Here is a 24917-nt window from a genome sequence, read left to right on the forward strand (position 1 = left end):
ACTGGTGAATCACGTTTCACAACTAAGAACATAATATTTTTAGCTTACTTGGTTTGGTTTCAAGAATAGTCTTTTTTGGCGCTGATGTTTTATTTGCTCTTCTTAACATTGGTGACCGTCGAACTTAACATAGAAAGAAGAAATATTGAATAAAAATAATAAAATTAATCAAAGTATATTCAAATATTATCCCTAGTTACATAATAATAATAATTTAAAGAATTTATTATTATTATTATTATTTCTTTATCCTGGATAGCCTCTTCAGTCAAATAATGTTCTCGCAGAGGGTCCAGTTAACCGCTCGTCCACTCACTCGTCAATTGATGAGTTTATACACTAGAGTCAGTACGATACTTACTATAGTTGGATGTGCCTGACTGCAGTTCTTCAAATGCATCTGCTTCCCTTCTAGACACCATGCTTTCAAAACGACCTATGTCAGTTTGATAGAGAGTGCTTCTAATCTCTCGTAATAATATCACTTTCTCAGGCTTGTCAAGAATCGCCAGCAAGGGGTGGACAAGGTGTTCAATGTCACGATCTTCATGATACTGAAAATGAAAATTTTCTTGCAAAAATTAATATTATAAATCTTTGAATAGAACACAAACAAAACAACTCAAAACAAATTATGGAAAGCCTACAGTAGAAGTAGATCTTTCAAAACTTGTATTAGTCATGTATGTAGCACAAAACAGCAGTAGCATAAATCCACATTTTGTGCAAATTAATTTGTTTAAAAAGCAGGCAGAGGTGGCACATTGCATGTTGGGAAATAACATTTAAGTTAAGTTTTACTTGTTCCAATAAAAACTATTGTTACTGTAACGGTCATTTAATCTTACCCGTTTGATATGTCTAACAATAGCAGTACATTCATCATGTTTAAGCAAACGTTGTGCTAGCTCCATCATACAGCTCATGGCCGGACCAAAATCAATTTCAGGTTCAGGAGAATTACTGCTTGAAGTGGCCTGTACTGATGCAATACTCTGCTTGCCGTCACTACCATGACTGGAGCCTAGGAAAAAGAAAAATCCTGTTTAAAGAAATACAACACCATTATCTTTTATTTTATTGTGAAAATTCACAATAAGAGGGAAAAGGTAAATCATGATGAGAAAAAGCAGATCGCCATAAGTTTTTGTATGTGATAGATTAGTAGTAATCTTTTCTCTGTGTATAAACATAAAAAGATTAGTGTTACAAATGGGGTATTGTGATTCCATAAATAATCTTATTAGATAAATGGTCTATGAACAATTTTAATTACTCAAATTACCTGCTTCAACAGATCTCAAATCTCCCATGCTGCTTCTTCTCACTGCCCATGCTTTATTGGCCCACATTGGGTCAGAATCTTCACCACTAACTTTATCCAGACCATCCAGGCTTGTGGATGTCTTAGGCTTCCGGAAACTTCCCAGCGGATTTCGTCGCTTTATTTTGGCACTCATTGAGCCTGTAAATTATAATAACATTCAGTATAAAAAATTTGACAAGTTTGACAAAAAAAGTGTGATATGCCAAATATACACCTATGCCCAAATATGATACTGATATGACATTATCATATCCATATATAGGCACATCACATTTTTTTGTCACATAAAGTTTGATAGTGTAGACAGAGCTTCTTACAGCTACTGTACCTCCAAACAGTGCTCATTTTTCTGTATACAATGACAGGGGCTGAGATGGAGTAAATACAATTTCAGAGGTGTAACACTGAACCTCCATTTTAAGTACTTATTCGAGAAGACTTATTCTACCACCAGAACTATAGTCCAGATTTGATTACTTTATGTTGCAATGCCTTAACTGGAACCAGTCTCAATTCAATAGAGTGCAACAATCTTTTTACATGTACCTGATGATTGTTTGTCTTTTTCTTTCCGTTTCATTTTCATTCCGAATAAGATTTCTCTAAATGTTCTGTTGCGTTTTACTTTCTGACTTCCAGGTCTGTTTTCCTGCATTGGTGGTAGATCTTTTTCTAAAAACAAGAATAACAAATTTATATGAATTATATTTCTTTTTATATAACAATCAAGCCAAAATAGAAAATGGTGTAGTGAAAATGTATGTTGTAATAACTTGTTACTACTCCAAATGACCTCCTATATCTTTGTAAATACAGTAAGTTATCAAATATAACCTCATTTAAAAACAGGGATAAGTAAAATCTGATCAAAGAGAAGAGCGTACGAGATGCATGATGGGAAATAACTATCAAAGCAATTACTCCACAAATTATTATTTTTGATATAAAAGCAAGCAAAAAGAGAAAACGGGGTAACAAAAGGGTACTGTATTTTACAATAACTCCAATTGAACTCTGATATCTTTATAAGTTATGAACTATAACCTCATCCCAAAAAGCTTACAAGATGCATGATGGGAATTCTTACATTTGCTTCAATATTTACCTCAATTGAAAGAATATGCATTCTGTATACTGACGAAATTTTGAATTTATTTTAATTTATTGGAGAGTGCAAAGGATGAAAAATTAATTGTTGAAAAGTGGAAATTTAACAATAGGTAAACATAAAGCTATAAAAAAGTGATTAAAATAAATAAAGTGCAAAACAAAATCTATCAGTATGTTTAAGCAGAATATAAGTAAAGAATGGGCAGAATAAAAACAATTTTGTAGCTAAATTTGCAATAAACAAAGCATCATAATGTGGGTTTTGACATATTTGTACATATAAATAGAATTTAAATAAATTAGAAGTTGGCTAAAAACAGTATTTTAAAATGTTATAATACATTTGCTGCTTTTTAAGGTAAAATTAAGACACTATTAGTACACAAAGCAATTTACCCATTTGTAAATAAATAGATTTTAAATGTTCATATAAATGATGGTTAAAAGGGTAGGAGGTGGAAAATAAACATGGACTTGTGTCTGGGTTCCTTTCTAATTCTTTTACAGTGTAAGCGCATTATTTTTTCTAGCCATTTAGTAAATTTTACTTACCACGATGAAACATTTGCACCTCTTTTTTATAATCAAACAGAAACAAAGAGTATTAGAGACATTCAATTTTATTTTACTAAAAAGGCTGCTATAAAATATAGGACAATATTCAGATTACATTAAAAATGTGTTTATAAATGTCTTGTGTCCAAATTTAACTTAAACCATGGGGTGGGATAGAACATTTTCAATTTTGAGGCTAGGGCTCTGGGCTTACTTAGTTTATGGACTGTCAAAAACAGGCTGAACTTGGGGCCTAGAACTACTTACAGTTAAGCATGGGAATAATATGAATCATATGCAAATTTGTGGAATGGGATCAAAATTGTGTATTTGATCAAATCTCTAAATCCTTAATATAAAAATTTCTGAACCTACCTCCAGGGTGTTTCATGCTGTGTGATCGGCCTAGATTGCGATGGTCACTTTTCAAAGCACTTGTTCCCATTACAGGCTGACTTTTGGCTGTTTGTACACTCTTAGCTGAAACACTATCTACGTCATCTGTAGCTGCCAAATCTTGGTGAGTTGTTACTGGTGGAGGCTTAGAATGATTCTAAAAAATTATAATATATACATATTACTGAAATAATTTTCTGAGAAGATATATTTTGATCTATAGTGGAACATTAGTTTGAATGACCATAATCTTACCTGCATTGTTGCAGTAGCTTGCAGCATTTTAGAAGGAGGATGGTTATCTTGTGGAACTGCAGAGTATGGAGGTGGTTGTGATTGTCTTCTTGATAAAACTGCATTATCAAATACTGGATTTACTCCCTCTGCTCTACCCTCTAAATGATTGATGTCACCAGTTGAAGCCACTCTTTTGTACTGCTTATGTGGTTTGATACCAGTATGGTTGCTTGGCATAGATAGTCTATTCATTCCATTTTCATGTAACGGTATCTTTTGTTGTACTCCTCCTTCCTCTAATAGAGGAGTCTGCGTAAATCGTTCAATATGGTCCATTGGTATTAAATGGTTCGATCCATTTGCATAAGGAGGAATTAGAGGTGGCACTTTAGAAGAGTTACGTGACTGTGGGCCTGAAAATAATTTCAAATACAAAAAGGATGGTAATCAAGTGTTAATTTTTACAAATAAAAAATTTTATTTATTTGGCCTCTCATTCTCAGTCCTGGATTTGTAAGTTTTATATAGTAAAAGGGGACATCTTTGGGACAAATCAAAGTGCAATAGGATGTCTCCTGAATATAGCGCACAATGTGCCCTTCATAGTGGTAGTACCTGAATAAGGTTTCACCTTAAAAGATCCTAAATTTGTACAATGTACTGTTTATTTTTACTTCATGTTCGCAAAATCAGTAATAAGTTAATAACTCACGTTTATGATTTTTAACTGGCTGTTCATTCACCCAGCTATACTCCGCAACCATCTCCTTATAAGCTGGATATCTGTTTACCGTCTTTATTGTCATTATAAGATGTCGCTGATGGCGTAGGAAGTCAATCGCTCTTGCGTGTGAAATGTTTAAAAAACTTTCCCCATTTACATTCACAATCTGGTCACCAACTTGAATCCCGCTCCTAAAAGCCTGGCCTCCTTTGTCAAGCCTATAAAAAAAAATAGAAAAGAATAATTTGTTGTGGTTTACAACTTCAAAACCATTAACCATTGTGCTTTCAAATAAAATAGTTATGCTTACTTAGACACATAGATTCCTAGGCTGTACTCACTGCCACCTCTCAGGTTGAAGCCAATGCACTGGCCAGGATAAAGCTTTATAATAACCCTTCTTTCACCAGCATCTTGTAGCATTCTTGTACCTGACATGTTGAAGCGTGGAGGGGTAGATTCACACTGTTCATCATTGTCCGTGATTGTTCGTTCAACTGTGTCATACCTTGATAAAGAATTAGTGATAGTTTATACTATGTGTTATTGAAAGGTTACATACAACTCACTGGTTACATGTGATTTAATGTATTCATTTAAGAAACAAAGAAAATGGCGGGGTAATACTCACTCATGAGTGAGTGGCCGAGCGGTTAAGACAGTGGAACCGTAATCACGTAGCCATAACATCGGCAGGGGTTCGAGGCTCACTCACTCCATGGTTCTGGTGGTAGAACGGGTCTTCTCGGATACGGACTATAAACCGTAGGTCCAGTGTACACAACTTGCTCGTGTGCACTTTAAAGAACCTAGTACATCTTTCGAGACGAGTAGGGGGTTACCCCGGTGTATTAGTACATCACAGCCACTGATCACCAACTGGGCCCTCTGGGAGATCAGTCTTTGACTGAAGAGGTCACCCAGTATAAAGATAAAACAAACAAACAAACAAAAGATGTCTTGGCTTGTTTTACATGCACTAGATGTGTATACCGGCCCTAAGAAGAGAAGTCTGAGTAATGTCTTGAACCTGACATTATGCTTTGCGGTGCCCTATCTTAACCATGGATTAGAGGATTGGATTGCAGCTTACCATGATGTTTTCTCACGAGCAAACTTGAACCCAGGTACTTTCCCGGTTCGCTTCACCTTCATCCTCAGCCGGTTGCTCCCTTGCAAGACCATCACAGCACTGCTTGTTGCGATGTTCTCAAAGTTTACATTGTTTACCTCTATTAGCTGATCACCTAATTCCAGACCGTTCTCCTCTATAATGAATAAGTGGGACAATAATTTAATTTCACACTTATTTTTATAGTTACAGTATATTATATTGAAAACTACACATTTTCATGGTCAACAATATGAATTAGGTTCTCAAAAACTGAGCAACATACTTGGCAAAATGGAGTGGCACAATTTAGTGGTTGAGAGTGCAATGGCCTCCCTTTTGACAGTTAAAATGATGAACTACTTTTTAAAATCAATTTTTGACAGACTATTAATATTCAATTTTAGCATTCCTAGATTCATCTCTGAAGTATATATTGTTAAAGCTTCCAAAAATGACATTAATGTTATTCTTATTAATTGTTGATGATTAATGCAAATGTCAAATTAAACTATTAATCACAATGTACTTTAAATATCTCAAATTCTGATATTAGCTGATTCAAACAACAATAGGCATTTACAATTACCATAGTTACTATGGTATTAAAGGTAATAGGTTAGATAATCCAAACCTTTTGAAAACACTACAATAGATAGTTCTTTGTAATGCCATGTTCGATTCCTAAAGAATGTAAGCTACTGTTTAAATCAATGTATTTGCTGAGTAAATGAACAAATACTTCTTTTGTAGATTGGTCTATTTATTGTCAAGTGTCCTAGTGAAGGCAGGTACTATACTACAATAGTTATCACAGTGATGCAGCCACGACAAAATAAAGTGGTCAGGTTTTTGCAAGAAAAAGGGAAGAATCTCTGTTAAAGCCACTGAGTTGTCAAAGGCCTCAGGTTGAAACCTTACCAACCATACTGGTGGGTATCGCTATGGCCCTGTATCACTAAAGATATAGGATTTGAAATGGTATAAAAAGTGCAAAAGGAATTGATGAACAGATACTAATGTCCTATCTTTTGCATTATAATTATCAAAACTCAAGGGAAAGGATGGGGGATGGTGCTGGCTGGCCAACCACATTTTATCCGCCTATTAAAATTACTGTATTACATTAATATACTCTAGAAGCACCAGATTTCACTAAATTGATAGTAGAATTGGACACAATACTACTGAACCATTTGTAGTACAGCTAAACTTATTTGGTTTAATTATTTACCTGCTGGTGAGCGTGCATCAACAGAGCTAACAAATATTCCCAAGCCGTGTTCTGAGCCACCTCTGATGCTAAATCCAAGGCTTCCGCATACCTTCTGTATGGTTATATGACAAAGACTTGACGGGGAATGCTGGCCTACGTGAACAGATCCTACAGTGTACAAAAAACAAAATACAATACAAATAATATTAGGGGGAAGAGAGAGAGTTTGTATGGTTATAAAAAAAAATGTGGCTATTGCATGCATCCATACGCATAGGGTATCAAAATGACCAGAATTATACTGGAAATGTATTTGAAAACTGCACTGGGGTATAGTATCTTTGCTTGTAAGCAGTACTAAAGTCGTTTTGTTTAACCAATCATTTATTAAATACAATAATATTCGGGTAATGATATCCCAATCATAATAAACTACCTGTATGAAGTGAAATTTAAAACAAAGAGGTGTACAAAAAAATTTTTTACAAATTTTGTAAAAGTACAGTATGTTTTTCAAATTCAGGGATGTAGGCCTACTGTAGCTACCGAAATCTGAAGGTGACTAAATTTTGTTAGTACCAGCAGCTTTCAGGAAGACTTATTTAGGGGGATCTTTGACACCTTTTTTTATAGTATTGTATAAATATTGTAGATCATCACAACATTTTTAGAAGATGAAATCAATCGATCAGCCAATTATTTATATTCATTGCAAACAGCTGAACATAAGCCTCAAGTAAATGATATAATTAAAGGCTGATTTGGTAATCATCACATTTATTGAAGCATAAATACTCATTTGCATATTGATTTATTCCATAGAACAGGTGTTTGTATTTACCAGGTAGTATTATAATATTTGATTTTTATCACCTGGAAGAGACACATTTGATGTGTATCACAATAGCATTTGAAATTAACTTACAATGACTCATATAGTATTAATCATACAATTGTTATTATTATTACAGTATAATTATTATAATATTGTATTCAAAATTACAAAAGTATATAATTAATATCATTATACACGGGTAGCTGTGTAATCTATGCAGATTGAAACAATTTATTGTTGATTTTTTATTTCTCCTTCCTTGACCATTTTTATCTTTGCTATTAATATTATCATCTTTAATTTTCTCCAATGCAATTTTTAAATTTCTCGTAAATCTGAAATATAAAAAGATGTATGATCAAATATAATCCAGAACATATCTCCATTTAATTACAGATCATGTGAGGAGCATGTCTTAAGACAACTTATCATCTGAATGACACCAATGTCCTTAGTAGAAAGGTGTTCATACTGTAGAGTATACAGTAATTAAAATAGGTATGTATTGATTTGGTAATGAGGAGATCTTAACTGTAATATTGTAGCTTACTGCATTTCATGATTCACTATACGACTATGTTGCTGTCGAGTCGAAAAGTCATTCATAAACAAATGTGAGCATGCACAGATCCGTATAAGAAACCAAGAGAACCAGAGATACAGTATTTACTATAAAAACTACTCAATGTTTTGAAATAATAGATTGGATTGTATATTCATTCATTTATTCAAACTAAATGAACAGGCCTATACTACAGTGTACAGTACGTAATTCTGATTCTGAAAAGTGCAAATATCGTACTGTACCTGTAGCTTGATAATTCCTTTATTAAAAAAATAAACAGAGCACTATTCAACATCTTTCATTTCGTACAAATGTATTCGCCTAGTGGTAAACAGGCTTTACTGTACTGTAGGTAAAAAACTGAATATGGGGCATTTGATAAATTGTTTTTTCTTTGTATTATATTTAGCCAATAGGAGAGCAATGTTACTATCGTCTAAGGCATTGCCAACGATAGGGTTCTGAGATATTAATGTACTATACAGTATTTATAAATTCCCATGGAATATACAGTACAGTACATCTCCATGTCTTTGTGAGGTTGTAATTTGTCATTAGACAAAATCCTGACATATGACAGGACTTGAATCCACGATTGGTAGCCAAGCATCATAACCACAACTCCACTACAGTACTACTACTGTAGTCAGTAAATTATTGCACATGTACCAGAAGTGGATTAGTGAGGGATTACCAAACCTAAATCTACGGCAGACAAAACAAAAACCAACCTGTTGAGTATCTTCTTGGAATAACAAACACGTTTGTACGAACATTAGTATAAATCCTAGCCATAATTGGAATACCGTAATACTTAAAACCATGTGTACAAAACACAATAAACTGTAGGCCTGTATATGGTGTGAAAACAGCACACAAGAATCAGTTGCTGCTATGATAGACTATCAACATAAATACTAATACAGCATTGATTTGTGGTGGCTTTGAATATAGATCACATGATATGGTTGGTAAGTGGGGGAAAATCACCAGATGTTAGTCAATGGCAGCAGAAAACAATAGAGTAGTAACAGAGGTTGTTAAACTGAATGCAAGGATCTTTTGTTTGATTGATCGTGAATATTAGTTGACAGAGAAATACTATATTACATGTGTTGATCACAATACTTTGCATATTGAAAATCTTAAATTAAATGGAATGGAAAAAGAAAAATTACCATCCGTATTTTGTTCTCGTTTTCTTCTTGTAGTTGGGGAGTATGGGTGGGCCATCTCAGAGTATGGAGCTAGTTCATCAAACTGCTGCACGTGCGATGATGGAATCAAGGATCGAATTTCCTTCAAAAGGTCTTTCTTTCGTGGAGTATCAAGCGCACTTTGCAGGCATATCATCAACTTTTCCACGTCTTTATACGTGTGGTACTGTCGTAAGATATCATGTAGATAATCACGTTCTAGATCGGTTAGTAACGAGTTGGCTTTTCGTTGGAATTTCTTCAGATTCCGCTGTAGGTCTAACGTGGCAGCCATCTTGAATAGAAGAAGAAGATCCTTTGTGTTTTCTTTAAAAATGTCTACATTATTTTCCGATCATTGCATACTGAATGTGTAGACCTGCAAATAAAATAAATATTAAAAATAATAATAGACATGATTTACTAAATACTATATTTATTTAATCTTGAGTACAGTAATACCAACAATACAGTAATTTCATAACAAAAATAATAAAAATATAAACTGTAGTATCCTTTATATTTTCATCGGAACATTATAATACAGTATTTATTTGTTTAAATTTATAAAATTGTTTTTTCTTGCTCTTTATAAATAATGAATAACCACTTTTAACCATACAGTAGGAAAAATTGCCAAATGGTCAGGTCGTACTTACAATACATTAAAATGCTACAGTACTGTACCTGTTACACCATTTCATTATAACTATGACAACCACATATCTATCCTAGGCTTATAGTTAGGTTACCAGTAGTGCGTTTCTTGTTCAACAAGGCAAGAACAATTCCCAACAGTGTAAATGTCGTACTTACTGTAAATTAAAATGCTACAGTACATATTACACCATTTCATCAAGAACTATGACAACCACATATCTATCCTCTAGGCCTATATAGTTAAGTTACCAGTAGAGCGTTTTTTGTTCAACAAGGCAAGAACAATTCCCAACAGTGTAAACGTCAGACTTTATGTACATTAAAATGCTACAATACATGTTAAACCATTTCATCAACAACTATATGTATGACACCCACATATCTATCCTAGGCCTATAATAGTTAAGTTACCAGTGGCGCGTTTCTTGTTCAACAAGGCAAGAACGATTCCCAACAGTGGAAATGTGAATATTTTAAAATGGCAAAAGAATCGACTACTGTTGCAGACACACTTGGTTTGTTATGCCAATCAATTTCATAATCAATAAAGAGCCAAGATAAACAGATAATAGAATTGTCTTATAATGAAGCTGATCTCGCTAACATCCTCTGTATCCATTGGTTTCCATCCAAAGTTGATTATATCCATGTAATTTTAATTTTCGCTAATGTAATAAGTTTTTAAAACCAAATTTTTGGCAGACCTTCAAATTCTAATTTGCCTAAAAATTACACACATTTTTAATTTATCAAAATTTAGTGTTATGAAATATTGTGTAATAATTGACATATTTTAAATTATATTACAGTACTGTATGTAGTTTTGTACTCTATAGTACAGTATCTGTAGTACAGTATCTGTAGTACAGTACTGTAGTACTGTACTGTAGTACTGTACTGTAGTACTGTACTGTAGTACTGTACTGTAGTACTGTACTGTAGTACTGTACTGTAGTACTGTACTGTAGTACTGTACTGTAGTACTGTACTGTAGTACTGTACTGTAGTACTGTACTGTAGTACTGTACTGTAGTACTGTACTGTAGTACTGTACTGTAGTACTGTACTGTAGTACTGTACTGTAGTACTGTACTGTAGTACTGTACTGTAGTACTGTACTGTAGTACTGTACTGTAGTACTGTACTGTAGTACTGTACTGTAGTACTGTACTGTAGTACTGTACTGTAGTACTGTACTGTAGTACTGTACTACAGTACTGTACTTGGAGTATCTGTACAATAGTATTAGCTTATCAGTATGCAGACTTTTATGTATTGTACAGATACTGTAATAGTTATTTTTATGCCTGTCTATCTCCACTGTACGGAAGCCCGTTCGGGCCACAAGTTAACTATATTTTAAAAGCTGTTATCTGGCGGCCGCCACTTAATTATCTGGCGGCCGCCACTTAATAATTAGTACATGTCCCCGTCACGTGACATGTACGTGCATTGGATCAGAGGCGATGATGCATGCAATAAAATAGGGAACGCCAGTATTCTCTTCACATGCGGTGACGTCATGCTCTCAAACTATTTCATTAATGCTCTTATACCGCACACCATTATCTTATACTCATTCCTAATGCTCTTATGTGCATAACTGATGCTCTTATAGTTATACTCATTCTTAATTCTCTTATACTCTTTCTTAATGCTCTTATACTCTTTCTTAATGCTCTTATACGGGTCTTATACTCATTCTTAATGCTCTTATACTCTTTCGTCATGCTCTTATATGACTTTCCATGCTCTTATACTCTTTCGTCATTCTAAACTATGCGACGTATCATGCTCTTATGAGGTAATTAAAAATGCATCGACACATTCTCGACGCACGTGGCGCACTACTTCCAATGTAAAATAATCGACGGCTGTACAAATAAGTCTAGGAAAGTTACAATTATCTTAATTATCTGGCGGCCGCCAGATAATTATCTGGCGGCCACCAGATAATTAAGTGGCGGCCGCCAGATAATTAAGTGGCGGCCGCCAGATAATTAAGTGGCGGCCGCCAGATAATTAAGTGGCGGCTGCCAGATAATTAAGTGGCGGCCGCCAGATAACAGCTTTTAAAATATAGTTAACTTGTGGCCCGAACGGGCTTCCGTACCACTGCTATTTTACAATATGCATAAATAGATCAATACACAATTAACATTTTCTATGCTTTTACCAACTTTCAGAAAAACCTTAACAAAATTTACATGAATACATGTTAACAACAGCAGTGAAAGAAGTCATAAAAAAGATTTTGAACCATGGAGATACACAGTAACAGTACTCTGTCTCAATGTCTATGCATTGCCAAACCCAGGAATGTAAAACACTGTATGGGTAAAATGATGTAATGTGTTACTGTATAATTTAATGGGGGTCCTCCTCTCCCTCTGGATCCACCTTTTATTATTTTATGTTTAAGTACAGAATATCTTCTGAAGTACTGTATTAAAAAAAGTGGTAAAATTATTTTTTAAATGAAATTTTATTGCGATACCTACAGTACAGTACTGTAAGCTGTGATGAAGTGTACAAAATTGTATCATTGTATTAGAAAGTCTATGAATTGATTTTCTATTATGAGGTTGGCTAACGATGTCATGATCTACCGAAGCAGAATAAGTAGAAGGCTTTGCAGTTTTAAAAACATCGATGGAAATCATTCGCACATTTGTACGCTAAATTTGTAATCAATCATATCAATGTCTCACAATTATTACGTTATAAACAACGCATTTCTAATATACTGTATCATACTTCCTGAGAGACATATTTACACCTACGGTAGAAAATATCAACAATTTTTGTTTATAAAAAATGTGACGTCCATAAACCCCCGGACTAATTTGGAATAGTCCAAGTACACAAGGTGACAGGGTGGGCATAGGTGGCATGAGGTCATTAAAGATTTGCCACATATGAGTGTAACATCTATAAAATCCTTGTCATCATTTATTGTGTATTACTATTCTTAGGTACGTAAATATTATTCTCTGTATTATTTTGTATTATAGAGATAATTTCCATAATGTAGTTATTGTTCAGGATGATAGATATTACCCTTGGGATAGATATGTTGTTCATACAATATGGTTACAGTTGCGGTTCTACACCGTATAATGAGAGGGTAAGCCAAGGTTAACATTCTTTCCAGGAGGGAACGTCCTTGGATTCAGCATGGTTACTATGACAACTAAGATAAGAGTATCATTGTGTTATTTTATAGGTTACGTATGAAGTATAACTTGATCATAGTGACTTTGAGAGTTATATTTGGTATAGACACAAGTACAAGTCATGTATTATTTATACTGTATTGATGTTCACCTTGGTATAATAGGAAGGTGAAGAAGTGTTACAGGTTTATTACTTATTTAACACGACCTTAGTTGAGAGATAATGCTTCATCGTTAGTATTTTTAGAGTTATGAAATACAGTAGCAGATGTACTGTAGTTTTAAGCTTACTATGTTTGATGATAAGAGGTCCATTAAAGATTTGCCACATATGAGTGTAACATCTATAAAATCCTTGTCATCATTTATTGTGTATTACTATTCTTAGATCTCTCAACGACGGAAAACATCCCTGTACTCATTGACCAGGGGTAACATTTTGGAGGCACTGCCCGGATTCATCTGAAACTATGGCTGAAAGAGAGGAACAGAATGTGGAAGGTGACGTCAATCCGGTTGAGAATCAGGACGATAATGGTGCTGAGGATGCAGGAGTAAATATCGGTTTACAGGAGGAATATGAAAAAAAGCTACGGGACATGATGGCAGCGCATGAAGAACAACTGAAGAAACTACAACAGAGCTTTAAAGAAGCTGCAAATGCTAAGCCGACGACAGTAGTTTCTAGAAGGGACTTCAGGATGAGTGGCCAAATTGGTGAGCCAGGCCAGAAAGACCGATTAGCATTTGGAAGTTTGATTCACCAAATTGAATCTGGCAAGAGCCGAGGATACAGTGATCAGGAGATTATTGAAGCTGTTATTAAAGCAATAGTACCAGGTGCGTCACTCCGGAGCTACTTAGAAGGTAAACTGGGGTTAACTCTGCCCAAACTAAGAGCTATCCTTAGGGCTCACTTTGGAGAGGAAAATGCCACAAAATTGTTTCACCGACTATCAAGTGCGGTACAAGATCCAAAAGAAACCCCACAGACATTCCTTCTGCGGGTACTGGATTTAAAACAAAGAATCTTGTTTTCTTCGCAAGAAGAAAACTCTGGGATCAAGTATGAGCCAAAGCTGGTTCAAAACATGGTCAGGCAAGCCCTTCTAACTGGTTTCCAAGAAGACGAAATCCGATCCGAGATAGCACCACACCTCAAACGAAACATCGAGGATGAGGAAGTAATGGATGCGCTTAATATAGCGGTAAACAATTACCAGGAACGTTTGGCTAAACTCAAAGCAGGAAGGACTAAAGTTTGCAAAGTGGATGTGGATGAATCTTTGAGAAAGGGATCAGGTTGTGAAAAGCAAAATGAAAACAAACGTTTTGAACTATTCACTCACGAGATGAGGGACATGTTACAGGCCGGATTAAATCAAATTCGACAAGAAGTGGGTGTAATTGGTCAACAACAAGCCACGACCCAGAACAACAACCACGGAAACCGGCCTGCAGTTCGGGCATGTGATGGATGTCGCACACGTGGTACCAGATGCAATCACTGTTTCAAGTGTGGAAGCAGTGAACATTTTGCTCGTGGTTGTCGATCCCAACGCAGAAATCAGGCGGGAAACGAGCAGTGATCACCCAGACGGGACGAGGCGTGATCAATTCTACCGAAAAGTCCCCTTATGTAAATAGTTTGCCAGGATACATAAATCAAATAGGACATATTAATCCTGTTCACCATCAAAGACTTGTCAAACTGGTGGGCCGAAAGTGTATCGTAAATTGTAAATTAAATGATGTAAATTGTAAGGTTCTCTGGGACACCGGAGCACAAGTTTCATTGTTGCCGACGACCTGGTTAAAGACACATTTTCCAAACCAGCAACTGAGAGACCTAAAGGAACTACTGGATGATACAAACCTTGAGCTAAGTACAGCCGATGGAACGAATCTTCCATTCGACGGATGGACTGAGGTGTTTGTTGAATTATCGTTGGATGGAAAATCCACACAGCAGGTCAGAGTTCCTTTTCTAGTTACTAAAACAAATCTAAGTGAACCAATAATCGGTTACAACGTTGTGGAACATATAATAATGGGTCCGGCTCGACTACATCCGAATGCCATAAAAGCGTTTCCAAAGTTTCATAATAAGAAGGTAGACTGTTTAATAAATTTGGTCAAGGAAAACACTGGCACTATGGGCACTGTTACGTTCGACGGAAACGATGTTGTCATCAGGAAAGGAGAGACAGTTTCAATAAAATGCCGAGCCTATATGGGAACAAAAGATAAAGTTATGGCTATGTTTGAACCGAGCGTTGAAAATCTTCTATCAATTGGACTAGAAATGTACGATACTGTTGTTGAAATACAAGGAAATTCCTGTAGACTGTATGCGCATAACCCAACACCACACGAAATTATGCTGAGACGGAGAATAACCGTTGGACATGTGGAAGGAATACAAAGCGTATTGTTACCTACACAATCAAGAACGGAGTATAGCAAGAAAAAAGGCGACTCTCAAAATCCAACCACCAAAGTTACAGTAGGAGCTACAACCTCGGAAGGCGGTACGGACGAATTATGGGACCCGCCTGTGAGTCTAGACCACCTTACCTCGGAACAACAGACGGTAGCCAAACAAATGCTACGCGAGGAGTCAGCTACTTTCTCAAAGGGAGACTTTGATATTGGGTGCTCCCCTGAATTACAAATGAGCTTACAACTTACTGACAATATCCCTGTACAGAAATCATATACTTCAATCCCTCGACCGTTGTATGAAGAGGTAAAACAGTACATTCATGAACTTTTAAGCAAGGGGTGGATCAAGAAGTCACAGTCTTCATATTCATCTCCAGTAGTATGTGTCCGAAAAAAGGACGGCAGCCTTAGATTGTGTTGTGATTTCCGTGGACTTAATTTAAAGACTGTACCCGATAGGTATCCGATACCAAGAATGCAAGATGTACTCGATGGCCTCAGTGGACAAAAGTGGTTCTCAACTTTGGATCAGGGAAAAGCCTATCATCAAGGATTCATATCTCCCAATAGCCAACCCCTAACCGCTTTTGTGACTCCATGGGGATTATTTCAATGGAACAGGATTCCATTTGGTTTGAAAAACGCACCTGCGGTATACCAAAGGTTTATGGGAACAGTACTAGAGGACATTAATCATCGAATCTGTGAGGTGTACTTGGATGATGTCCTGATCTACAGTCAAAATTTTCATGAACAAGTGGAGAACATTCGAAAAGTTCTGCAACGATTCCGACAGCACGGTGTAAAAGTCAAACCTGAAAAGTGTAGCCTCTTTCGGAAAGAAGTGCGGTACCTAGGGAAGGTAGTATCCGCAGAGGGGTATCGACCAGACACCAAAGACATTGTTGCCATGACGTCATTAAAACAAAAGACACAAAGGACAGTTGGCGATGTGAGGAAAGTACTGGGACTGATTGGTTACTACCGACGTTATATAAAAGATTTCTCAAAAAGGGCGAAACCCATTTTTGACCTTCTGAAGAAAGATTTACCCACGTCACAAACATCGTCAAAGAAGATAAAAGGTCAAACATCATCAAAAACCCCTATTGAATGGACAAGAAATCACCAAAGCATATTGGATAAATTCATCGATGAATTAGTGAGTGAACCCATATTAGCTTATCCAGATTTTTGTTCACCATTTGTGTTACATACAGATGCCTCGATGGATGGTCTTGGAGCAGTACTTTATCAAAGGCAAAACGGAAAAATGCGAGTTATTGGGTATGGTTCCCGATCTCTAAGTCCCTCAGAGAAGAATTACCACTTACACTCCGGTAAACTCGAATTTTTGGCTTTGAAATGGGCAGTGACTGAACATTTCCGTGACTACTTGTACCATGCACCGTCATTCACGGTTTATACAGACAACAACCCGCTGACCTACGTTCTGACATCGGCGAAACTGAATGCCACAGGTCATCGATGGGTGGCAGAACTTGCCGATTTTCACTTTGACATTAAATACAGGCCGGGTAAATCTAATATTGATGCTGACGTTCTGTCGAGGATACCTCTTGATATCGACCGCTACATCAAAGAATGTATTTCATGTATATCAACGGATACTATCAAAGCTATGTCAAACGGAGTGTTTGCACTGCAATCCGGCCAAGTGACGCTACTTTCTGGAGTTTCAGCAAACCCAACCGATAATGAACCAGTAACACCTGTGACCAAACATTCCTCGATATTTTGCCCCGCAGATATCCTCCAAGAACAGCGTATGGATGATACAATTTTAGCGGTAATACCATTTGTCGAAAGAAACCGACCGCCAACTAAAAATGAAAGAACGAAGTTATCACTTAAAACCAACCTATTACTACGACAGTGGAAAAAGTTGAGACTAGATGACAACGGAAATCTTCGACGAGAAACATCGGATCGGTCACAGCTAGTTCTACCGCAACAACTAATTTCTAGAGTGCTAACGGAGCTGCATGACAACATGGGTCATTTGGGCGTAGAGAGAGTACTTCAAATGGCACGGGACAGATTTTATTGGCCAAAAATGCAAAAAGACATTGAGGACTACATCACCAAGCGTTGCTCCTGTATTAAGAAGAAGAAGCCGGTGAGAAATGACAAAGCTCCATTAAGACCAATAAGTACAACTGAACCATTTGAGCTGGTCTCTATTGACTTCCTTCACCTAGAGCGTAGTAAGGGCGGGTATGAGTATATCCTAGTGGTTATGGACCACTTTACCAGATTCGCAGTGGCCTACCCAACTACAAATAAGTCTGGAAAAACCGCAGCCGACAAAATATTTAATGATTTTTGTTTAAAGTTTGGGTTTCCTAAACGCCTACATCATGACCAAGGACGGGAATTTGAGAATAGTTTGTTTTACTACCTCCAGAAATATTCAGGTGTGGAACATTCCAGAACAACACCATATCATCCACAGGGAAATGGGCAAGTGGAGCGGTTTAACAGAACGTTACTCTCCATGCTCAGAACACTGGAGGATGACCAGAAACCGGATTGGAAGAACCATTTGACCAAACTTGTACATGCTTATAATGCAACCAAGCATGACACGACGGGTTTCTCTCCTCATTTTCTTTTATTCGGAAGACAGCCAAGATTACCTGTTGATATACTTTTCAACTTGTCGCGATCGGGTCCAGAGAAAACTACTCCACAGTATGTGCAAGCATGGAAACGGCAGATGAAGGAAGCATACCAGATTGTCAGAGAACGGGCAGGAATAACAAGTGAGAACAGCAAGCAACGGTACAATCGGAAAGCCCACGCCATTACTTTACACCCAGGAGATCGCGTATTAGTAAGGAAACTGGCACAACCAGGTGGTCCTGGAAAGTTGCAAAATTATTGGGAAAATGATATCTTTAAGGTAGTACGACAGCAAGGGGATTTACCAGTATATATCGTAAAACCCGAATGTGGAGTTGGCCGGACTCGTACACTACACCGAAATCATCTTCTACAGTACCTTGTGATTCTTTACCGTCAGAAGAGCGACTACAACCTAAACCAACATCAACCAAAAAGAAATGCATGCCGAAGACACAGAATGCACAACACACTATGACAGATAGCGAGCTGACAGATGGCGATGACGAGGATAGATGGGATAGTGTAGGCCAAATTGAACCGACATTGGATAACAGGGTAAATGAAACAGATTCTTCAAGTGATACATCAGCGATTTTAGATCCGAATGCAACTGCATTTATACCACCCCGACTACAGTTTGTCGATGAAACTGACGTACCGCAAATTCAGGATCTGGCACCAAACATGGATGAACAGCAATGTTTCGCTGATGACAGGTCGAATGAGGATGAATTAGTTGATCAACTACAGGAAAATGAGAACAGAATTTCCAATACTGGTAGTGTAGTAGAGGAAGCAGAAGACCGGCCAATCCGAAATAGGCGTCCACCTCAAACACTGACTTACAGCACCATGGGAACGCCTGACCCATCTTGTATGAAGATAACAGAAAGCATCGACAGAACAAGCGAAAAGCAGCGGAAACTGAATTTTATATCGTATCTATTTATACCCCAGTCGTGTCGGTTGTTCGGCAGTTAGTTTACCGATGATATGGCCGTGATGTATTATATAATATTTTTTTCGTTCTTCAAACGTGTTTTCCTTTCTCATTATGTACATATTCGTAGATTAAGTTTGAAATGCCGTTACGTCATTTTTTTTAGTGGGGGAGGGTGTGACGTCCATAAACCCCCGGACTAATTTGGAATAGTCCAAGTACACAAGGTGACAGGGTGGGCATAGGTGGCATGAGGTCATTAAAGATTTGCCACATATGAGTGTAACATCTATAAAATCCTTGTCATCATTTATTGTGTATTACTATTCTTAGGTACGTAAATATTATTCTCTGTATTATTTTGTATTATAGAGATAATTTCCATAATGTAGTTATTGTTCAGGATGATAGATATTACCCTTGGGATAGATATGTTGTTCATACAATATGGTTACAGTTGCGGTTCTACACCGTATAATGAGAGGGTAAGCCAAGGTTAACATTCTTTCCAGGAGGGAACGTCCTTGGATTCAGCATGGTTACTATGACAACTAAGATAAGAGTATCATTGTGTTATTTTATAGGTTACGTATGAAGTATAACTTGATCATAGTGACTTTGAGAGTTATATTTGGTATAGACACAAGTACAAGTCATGTATTATTTATACTGTATTGATGTTCACCTTGGTATAATAGGAAGGTGAAGAAGTGTTACAGGTTTATTACTTATTTAACACGACCTTAGTTGAGAGATAATGCTTCATCGTTAGTATTTTTAGAGTTATGAAATACAGTAGCAGATGTACTGTAGTTTTAAGCTTACAGTACTATGTTTGATGATAAGAGGTCCATTAAAGATTTGCCACATATGAGTGTAACATCTATAAAATCCTTGTCATCATTTATTGTGTATTACTATTCTTAGATCTCTCAACGACGGAAAACATCCCTGTACTCATTGACCAGGGGTAACAAAAATAAGATGGCGTGTTATTTGGTCAGCCATTTTACGGCGGTTTTAAACTAAAATTTAATTTATATATCTCTCATGTTCTACTACTGTAGGAATTCAAATCTAATTTTTGCTGTGTTGTTTATTCACATTTAAAGGATTCATACAAAATATTTTTAAAATTTATTTTTAAAAGCTTCCATATCCATTATAAAACCTTCAAAATTGTGTACAGTAGTGATAAAAAAAATATCAGCAAATTTTATGGAGTTACATGTATACATTCAGTCTCCATGTGAAATATTTAATAGTCAGCAACACAATACTTCCATAATGTTACAAACAGCAGTCTCTTCTCCATGGCAACAACAACTGTTATTTCAACAAATAATACAAGAAATATTTTCAGACATTTTTGCTCATATTAAATAAGTAAATTACACAATTCCAAAGTAATACTGTATATAAATTTCAATCAGATGCTATAATCGTTACTAAATTGTTTAAAATAAGGATTATTATGATTGTTACTGTATATCATAATGTTATTACAGGGAGATACATCTCCCTGGTTATTATTAATACTGTACAAAATTGTTACAGTAGTACTATTCATATGGCAATAATGCATATGTTTTGATCATGTTCAGAAAGACCTTTTGACTTGACAGCTGCTTAGTACGGCATAAGGGCATGTCAATATCATTTAAAATGAACGATTTATGAATCATCAACACTAACCATATAAAATTAAAAATTCTAGTATACAGTGTAATCAAGGCAATGTAACAGCTCTCAGATCAAAGGGTTTAACTGTGGCTGCGACACAATCATGATAAACCCCAGCCTTACAGACACTGCATGCCACGGAGAATATGTACAAAGTACAGTACTGTTAGTCTTTGTCGCAGCCAGACCAAGGATCAAAGGACTGTTATGAGTTTTTATCCTGGCAAGATGAGCACACTGTCCTGTTGTTAGATTGCCATGTTGTAATATGAGATTAAAAGATGCGAGTTTAGTGGTGACTGAACAGTAATCTCAGTTGAATTAGGAAGAGTACAGTAAAAGCATTGAGATGCTGCAAAAGGAATAGCAGTAACAATGAACAAACACATTCATTGCGGTAATAGAGTACATTTCAGTCAGTGCCGACTATGGCTAGACATAATACTGTAGACCCATTCAAGATTTGATATTTGATGCTAAAAATGTTTATGGTAGATGAACAAGTACATAACTACAGTACATTCAGATTTTAAAGGATATCTTAAATTACATAATAGTTTCTCTTTAAATCAACAATTGTTGTGTGTAGCAGCTAAGTGACAGAAAAGTTTATGTTAAGAATAGGTGTAAATTGGTATCATTGCATCAAGTTAAGTACAGAATTACTGCAGAAGAGACCAAATGTCTTTTGTTCAGACATGGTTTAAAGGTCTTAACTTTTTTCTTAACTTTTTGGTTGAACTAAAATAACGTACTATTTACTTATACTGTACTGTATACAGTATAATGACATATAATTTACAATGCCTGCTGTATTCAAAGATAGGTATAAAGTACAATACAGATTATACAGTACATCATAATGTATGATATGATTCAATTCAATTCAATTTATTTATTGCTGCAAATGCCATCAAGGGCTAATATCCGCTTAAACATACTACATACAAACATATACATATTTACATTTAAAATTTAAACACATAAAAATTATAGTCATTACTATACTGTTGTAGTTATTATTTTTTTAAATTATTGTAATTGTTGTTTTTATGATTATTGTTATTGTTATTATAATAATTAATATAAATGTAATAAATTATAGGTTACATCTTAAGGGCAGTTTTATTGTGAAGCATTGTGAAGCACAGAGAAGGAAGACACGTTAAGATGAAACGATTGAGCGAGTGAGAGTGAGTGAGGTAGAGTAGAGTGAAGAAAACGAGTAGAGTGAAAAAAACGAGTAGTATGTCCTTTAAAGGGAAGATAAGAAAAGTGTCGATTATGGCGAAGGACGAACAGGAGGAAGAAATGAACGAAGAGGGTGTTGAGGAGACTGCGTGATAGCACAAAGAAATTTAGGTAAAAAATACTGATGCCTTAAAGAGAGGGAAATAACAGGGCTTTATTTCTTCATGCTTAAATCATAGAGAAACTTAAACCATGGACCTATAAATTAGAGGTCCATGCTTAAACTAAGTAAGGATCACACTTAGCGTTAACGTACATTGTTGATTTAATCAGTTTATTGTGTGAGTATTAACAATGAGGTAAAAAGGGTATTCATTCACTATTGGCTCTTTTATTAGGGATTAGAGACTTATCCCTATGACATCAGATCATGGAGAAATTCCTTTAGACCACCCCCTGTACATGTACTGTAGGCGTACAATACATTTGCACATGAAATAACAAATACAATCAAACTTGTAGATTGTGTTTTGTGATGAAAATCAATACAGTAATTAACATGTCATTGCAATATATTTGAATTCAAAAAATAATTAATACAAATTTTAAAATCCTTTTAAATTTAACTACAGTACTTGTTTATAATATAAATATTCCCAGGGAGATCCCTAATATTCCGTACACATATTTTATTTCAAATTAATTGTTCAGATAGTGATAATTCTGAAATGGTGCAAATCGCTCATATTACGCTACTACATCGGTTAATAAATAATACTAGGGCCTAGGCCTAGGCTATAATATGCATTGTAGTATTACCACCAGACTGAGCTAAAAAACTAACCAACTAACTCTCTGGGCCCCTACCTAATATTATTCGTGACAAATGCAAAAAACAACTTGCTCTAACATAATCAACATATCTAGTATATGCATCCACTTCTTACCTTATTGATAACAAAACATGTTCTCAAAATTAAACGTTAAATACAGTATTCTCATTCTTAATTTTTGACCGCGTATCCATAGACGCTCAAACGAAAGTGACTTACCCTATTAACCCCGTGTTAATATTACGCTCGTTCATCATTGGTTGATTTGTCAATTGCGTAACCTTTGAACTTGATATAGAGTAAAAACACACAAAACAAAAACACGACTGTGTGTGAGTCCGCGAGACTTTGTTTACTGTTTGAAATATCAAATTAAATTGCAATTTTACATTTTATATGCATTTAAATAACTTGGTAACATGCTTTCAATATTACCGCCCGATATGAGCGATAGTTCAGACGATATATCATCATCTGATCAGTCGGAAAGCGATCATCTTATAGCTAGGCCTAGGCCGCAGCAGGATGAAATGGATTCGTCGTCGTCGATGACAGAAAATCAAAAGGGGAAAACAGTCGAGCCTCCACGAGGAGTATCAGGAACTCATTGGGAGGTAGGCCTAGCCTAGATAATTTATCAATAAATCCACAAAATCAATCTTACGGTATATATGATCATATGAAAATGAGTAGGCCTAGGCTAATTTATATTTTCTTTGTTTTTTTATATTTGTATGTAGAAATTTTTAGAACTTAAAAAAGGTAGAGAAGCGATCCCTAGTTCGTCTACCACAGAAGTACTGCAGAAAAATCGTAAACGAAAGCGAAAAAGGAATCGAAAGAAAAAAGACAATGTAGAAGGTCTGTCGATAAAGTAGCCAATTTTTTTCTATTCAAAATGAGTCACATAAGCACATATACTTTATACTAAATAATTAACCATTCGGCATTAACTTTTTTTTACAGAATGTTGTAGAAAAAAAGAAGTTGGCCAACTTTCTGGATCCAGTCTACCGATTGGTCCTCAACTTCCAGGACAATCCTCCAGGCATCTAGGCCCATTACCAGGTCAGCCACCTGGACAGGAGTGGAAAGATGTCAAGCAATATTTAGGAGTCTATGATCGTTTCAAAGGCGTTGACTATGGAAAAGTATCAGAAATGGTGAGATATGTATAAAACATTAAGGTTGGTCTATAAAGCTTTGTCTACACTATCAAACTAGTTTGTGCCCAAATATGGTAGTTCTATGACATCATCCTCATCATGTCTATATGATAAATAATACTTTTAATAGCCAAATGTATTTATTTTTATTTGAAGTCCGATACTTTTTAATGTTTTATATATTTTATTGTATTGCATCAAGGAAAACAAATTTCATGTTCGCCTTGTTGTGTTCATGATAATAAAGATTTATCTTATCTTATGTATGTATGTCTATACATCACATTTTTTTGTCACAGAAACTAAAGTTTGATAGTGTAGACAGAGCTTTAAGATCCCAAACATTTTTTGAAAGCCGGATTCAAAATTCTCCCAAATGTATGAGTTTTCACAGATCCAATGTCATAAATTTCCAGACAATTAAAGTATTGTATGTTACAAAGGTACACTTCAATTAGGTACCATAAGTAATAGTTAATAGCCAAGTGTATTTATTTTTATTTGAAGTCTGGGTTGGAGAAAGAGATAAACAGTGCAATAAAAACTAAAGATTTTCAAACTGCGGAGAATTTGAGTGATCGTCTATCCAACAGAGACTTTGGTACCAAAATTCACGAAGCCATCAAAGCCAAGGAATATGTTGAAATCAAAGAGGCAAGTTCTGTACATTTTTCTGTTTCCCCCAAAATTGCTGATATTCTTCTGCCCATCATAGTAGAGGGCGCTATAATATTTTTGCTTTAATTGAAGAATAAAAATGCTTTTATTTCCAATCACTTTAGAAAGAAAAAATGGAAAAATCAAAAAAGAAAAAGAAGCAGAAGCTAGCTTGGAGATTTGAGGTTAAAGAAAGATGGGAAATGAAAGGAAATATGTAAAAAAAAACATATTTCATCTGTCAT

General features: G+C 35.7%; 2 protein-coding genes across 2 annotated transcripts in view; one reads left to right on the forward strand and one right to left on the reverse strand.

The window, feature by feature from the left end:
* Positions 1-23132, reverse strand: part of LOC140046454 (uncharacterized) — a 29084-nt gene extending 5952 nt beyond the window's left edge. Inside the window, exons 1-14 of the mRNA XM_072091103.1 lie at positions 22964-23132; positions 9255-9651; positions 6695-6844; positions 5443-5617; positions 4660-4857; positions 4338-4567; positions 3644-4038; positions 3368-3545; positions 2990-3010; positions 1874-1999; positions 1286-1465; positions 849-1024; positions 362-554; positions 49-123 (exon numbers count right to left, since the gene is read on the reverse strand). Coding sequence (XP_071947204.1) covers positions 49-123; positions 362-554; positions 849-1024; positions 1286-1465; positions 1874-1999; positions 2990-3010; positions 3368-3545; positions 3644-4038; positions 4338-4567; positions 4660-4857; positions 5443-5617; positions 6695-6844; positions 9255-9567 — 2410 coding nt within the window. The 5' untranslated portion in view covers positions 9568-9651; positions 22964-23132. The remainder of the gene's footprint in view (positions 1-48; positions 124-361; positions 555-848; positions 1025-1285; positions 1466-1873; positions 2000-2989; positions 3011-3367; positions 3546-3643; positions 4039-4337; positions 4568-4659; positions 4858-5442; positions 5618-6694; positions 6845-9254; positions 9652-22963) is intronic.
* On the forward strand, positions 23114-24893 carry LOC140046699 (uncharacterized). The gene is made up of 5 exons (XM_072091406.1): positions 23114-23463; positions 23590-23710; positions 23816-24012; positions 24523-24669; positions 24798-24893. Exons 1-5 carry the CDS (start codon positions 23269-23271, stop codon positions 24891-24893), a joined length of 756 nt encoding a protein of 251 aa, XP_071947507.1. The 5' UTR covers positions 23114-23268.
* Positions 24894-24917: the final 24 nt, after the last annotated feature.

The sequence above is a fragment of the Antedon mediterranea genome, chromosome 4, assembly GCF_964355755.1.
Source record: "Antedon mediterranea chromosome 4, ecAntMedi1.1, whole genome shotgun sequence".
Taxonomy (NCBI): domain Eukaryota; kingdom Metazoa; phylum Echinodermata; class Crinoidea; order Comatulida; family Antedonidae; genus Antedon; species Antedon mediterranea.

What these genes read in the sequence shown, in the direction of transcription:
- LOC140046699 (XM_072091406.1), top strand. Translation starts at nt 23,269, where the DNA reads ATGCTTTCAATATTACCGCCCGATATGAGCGATAGTTCAGACGATATA. An exon ending in TATCAGGAACTCATTGGGAG is followed by an intron (nt 23,464 to 23,589) that starts GTAGGCCTAGCC and finishes ATTTGTATGTAG; the next exon opens with AAATTTTTAGAACTTAAAAA. An exon ending in GAAAAAAGACAATGTAGAAG is followed by an intron (nt 23,711 to 23,815) that starts GTCTGTCGATAA and finishes TTTTTTTTACAG; the next exon opens with AATGTTGTAGAAAAAAAGAA.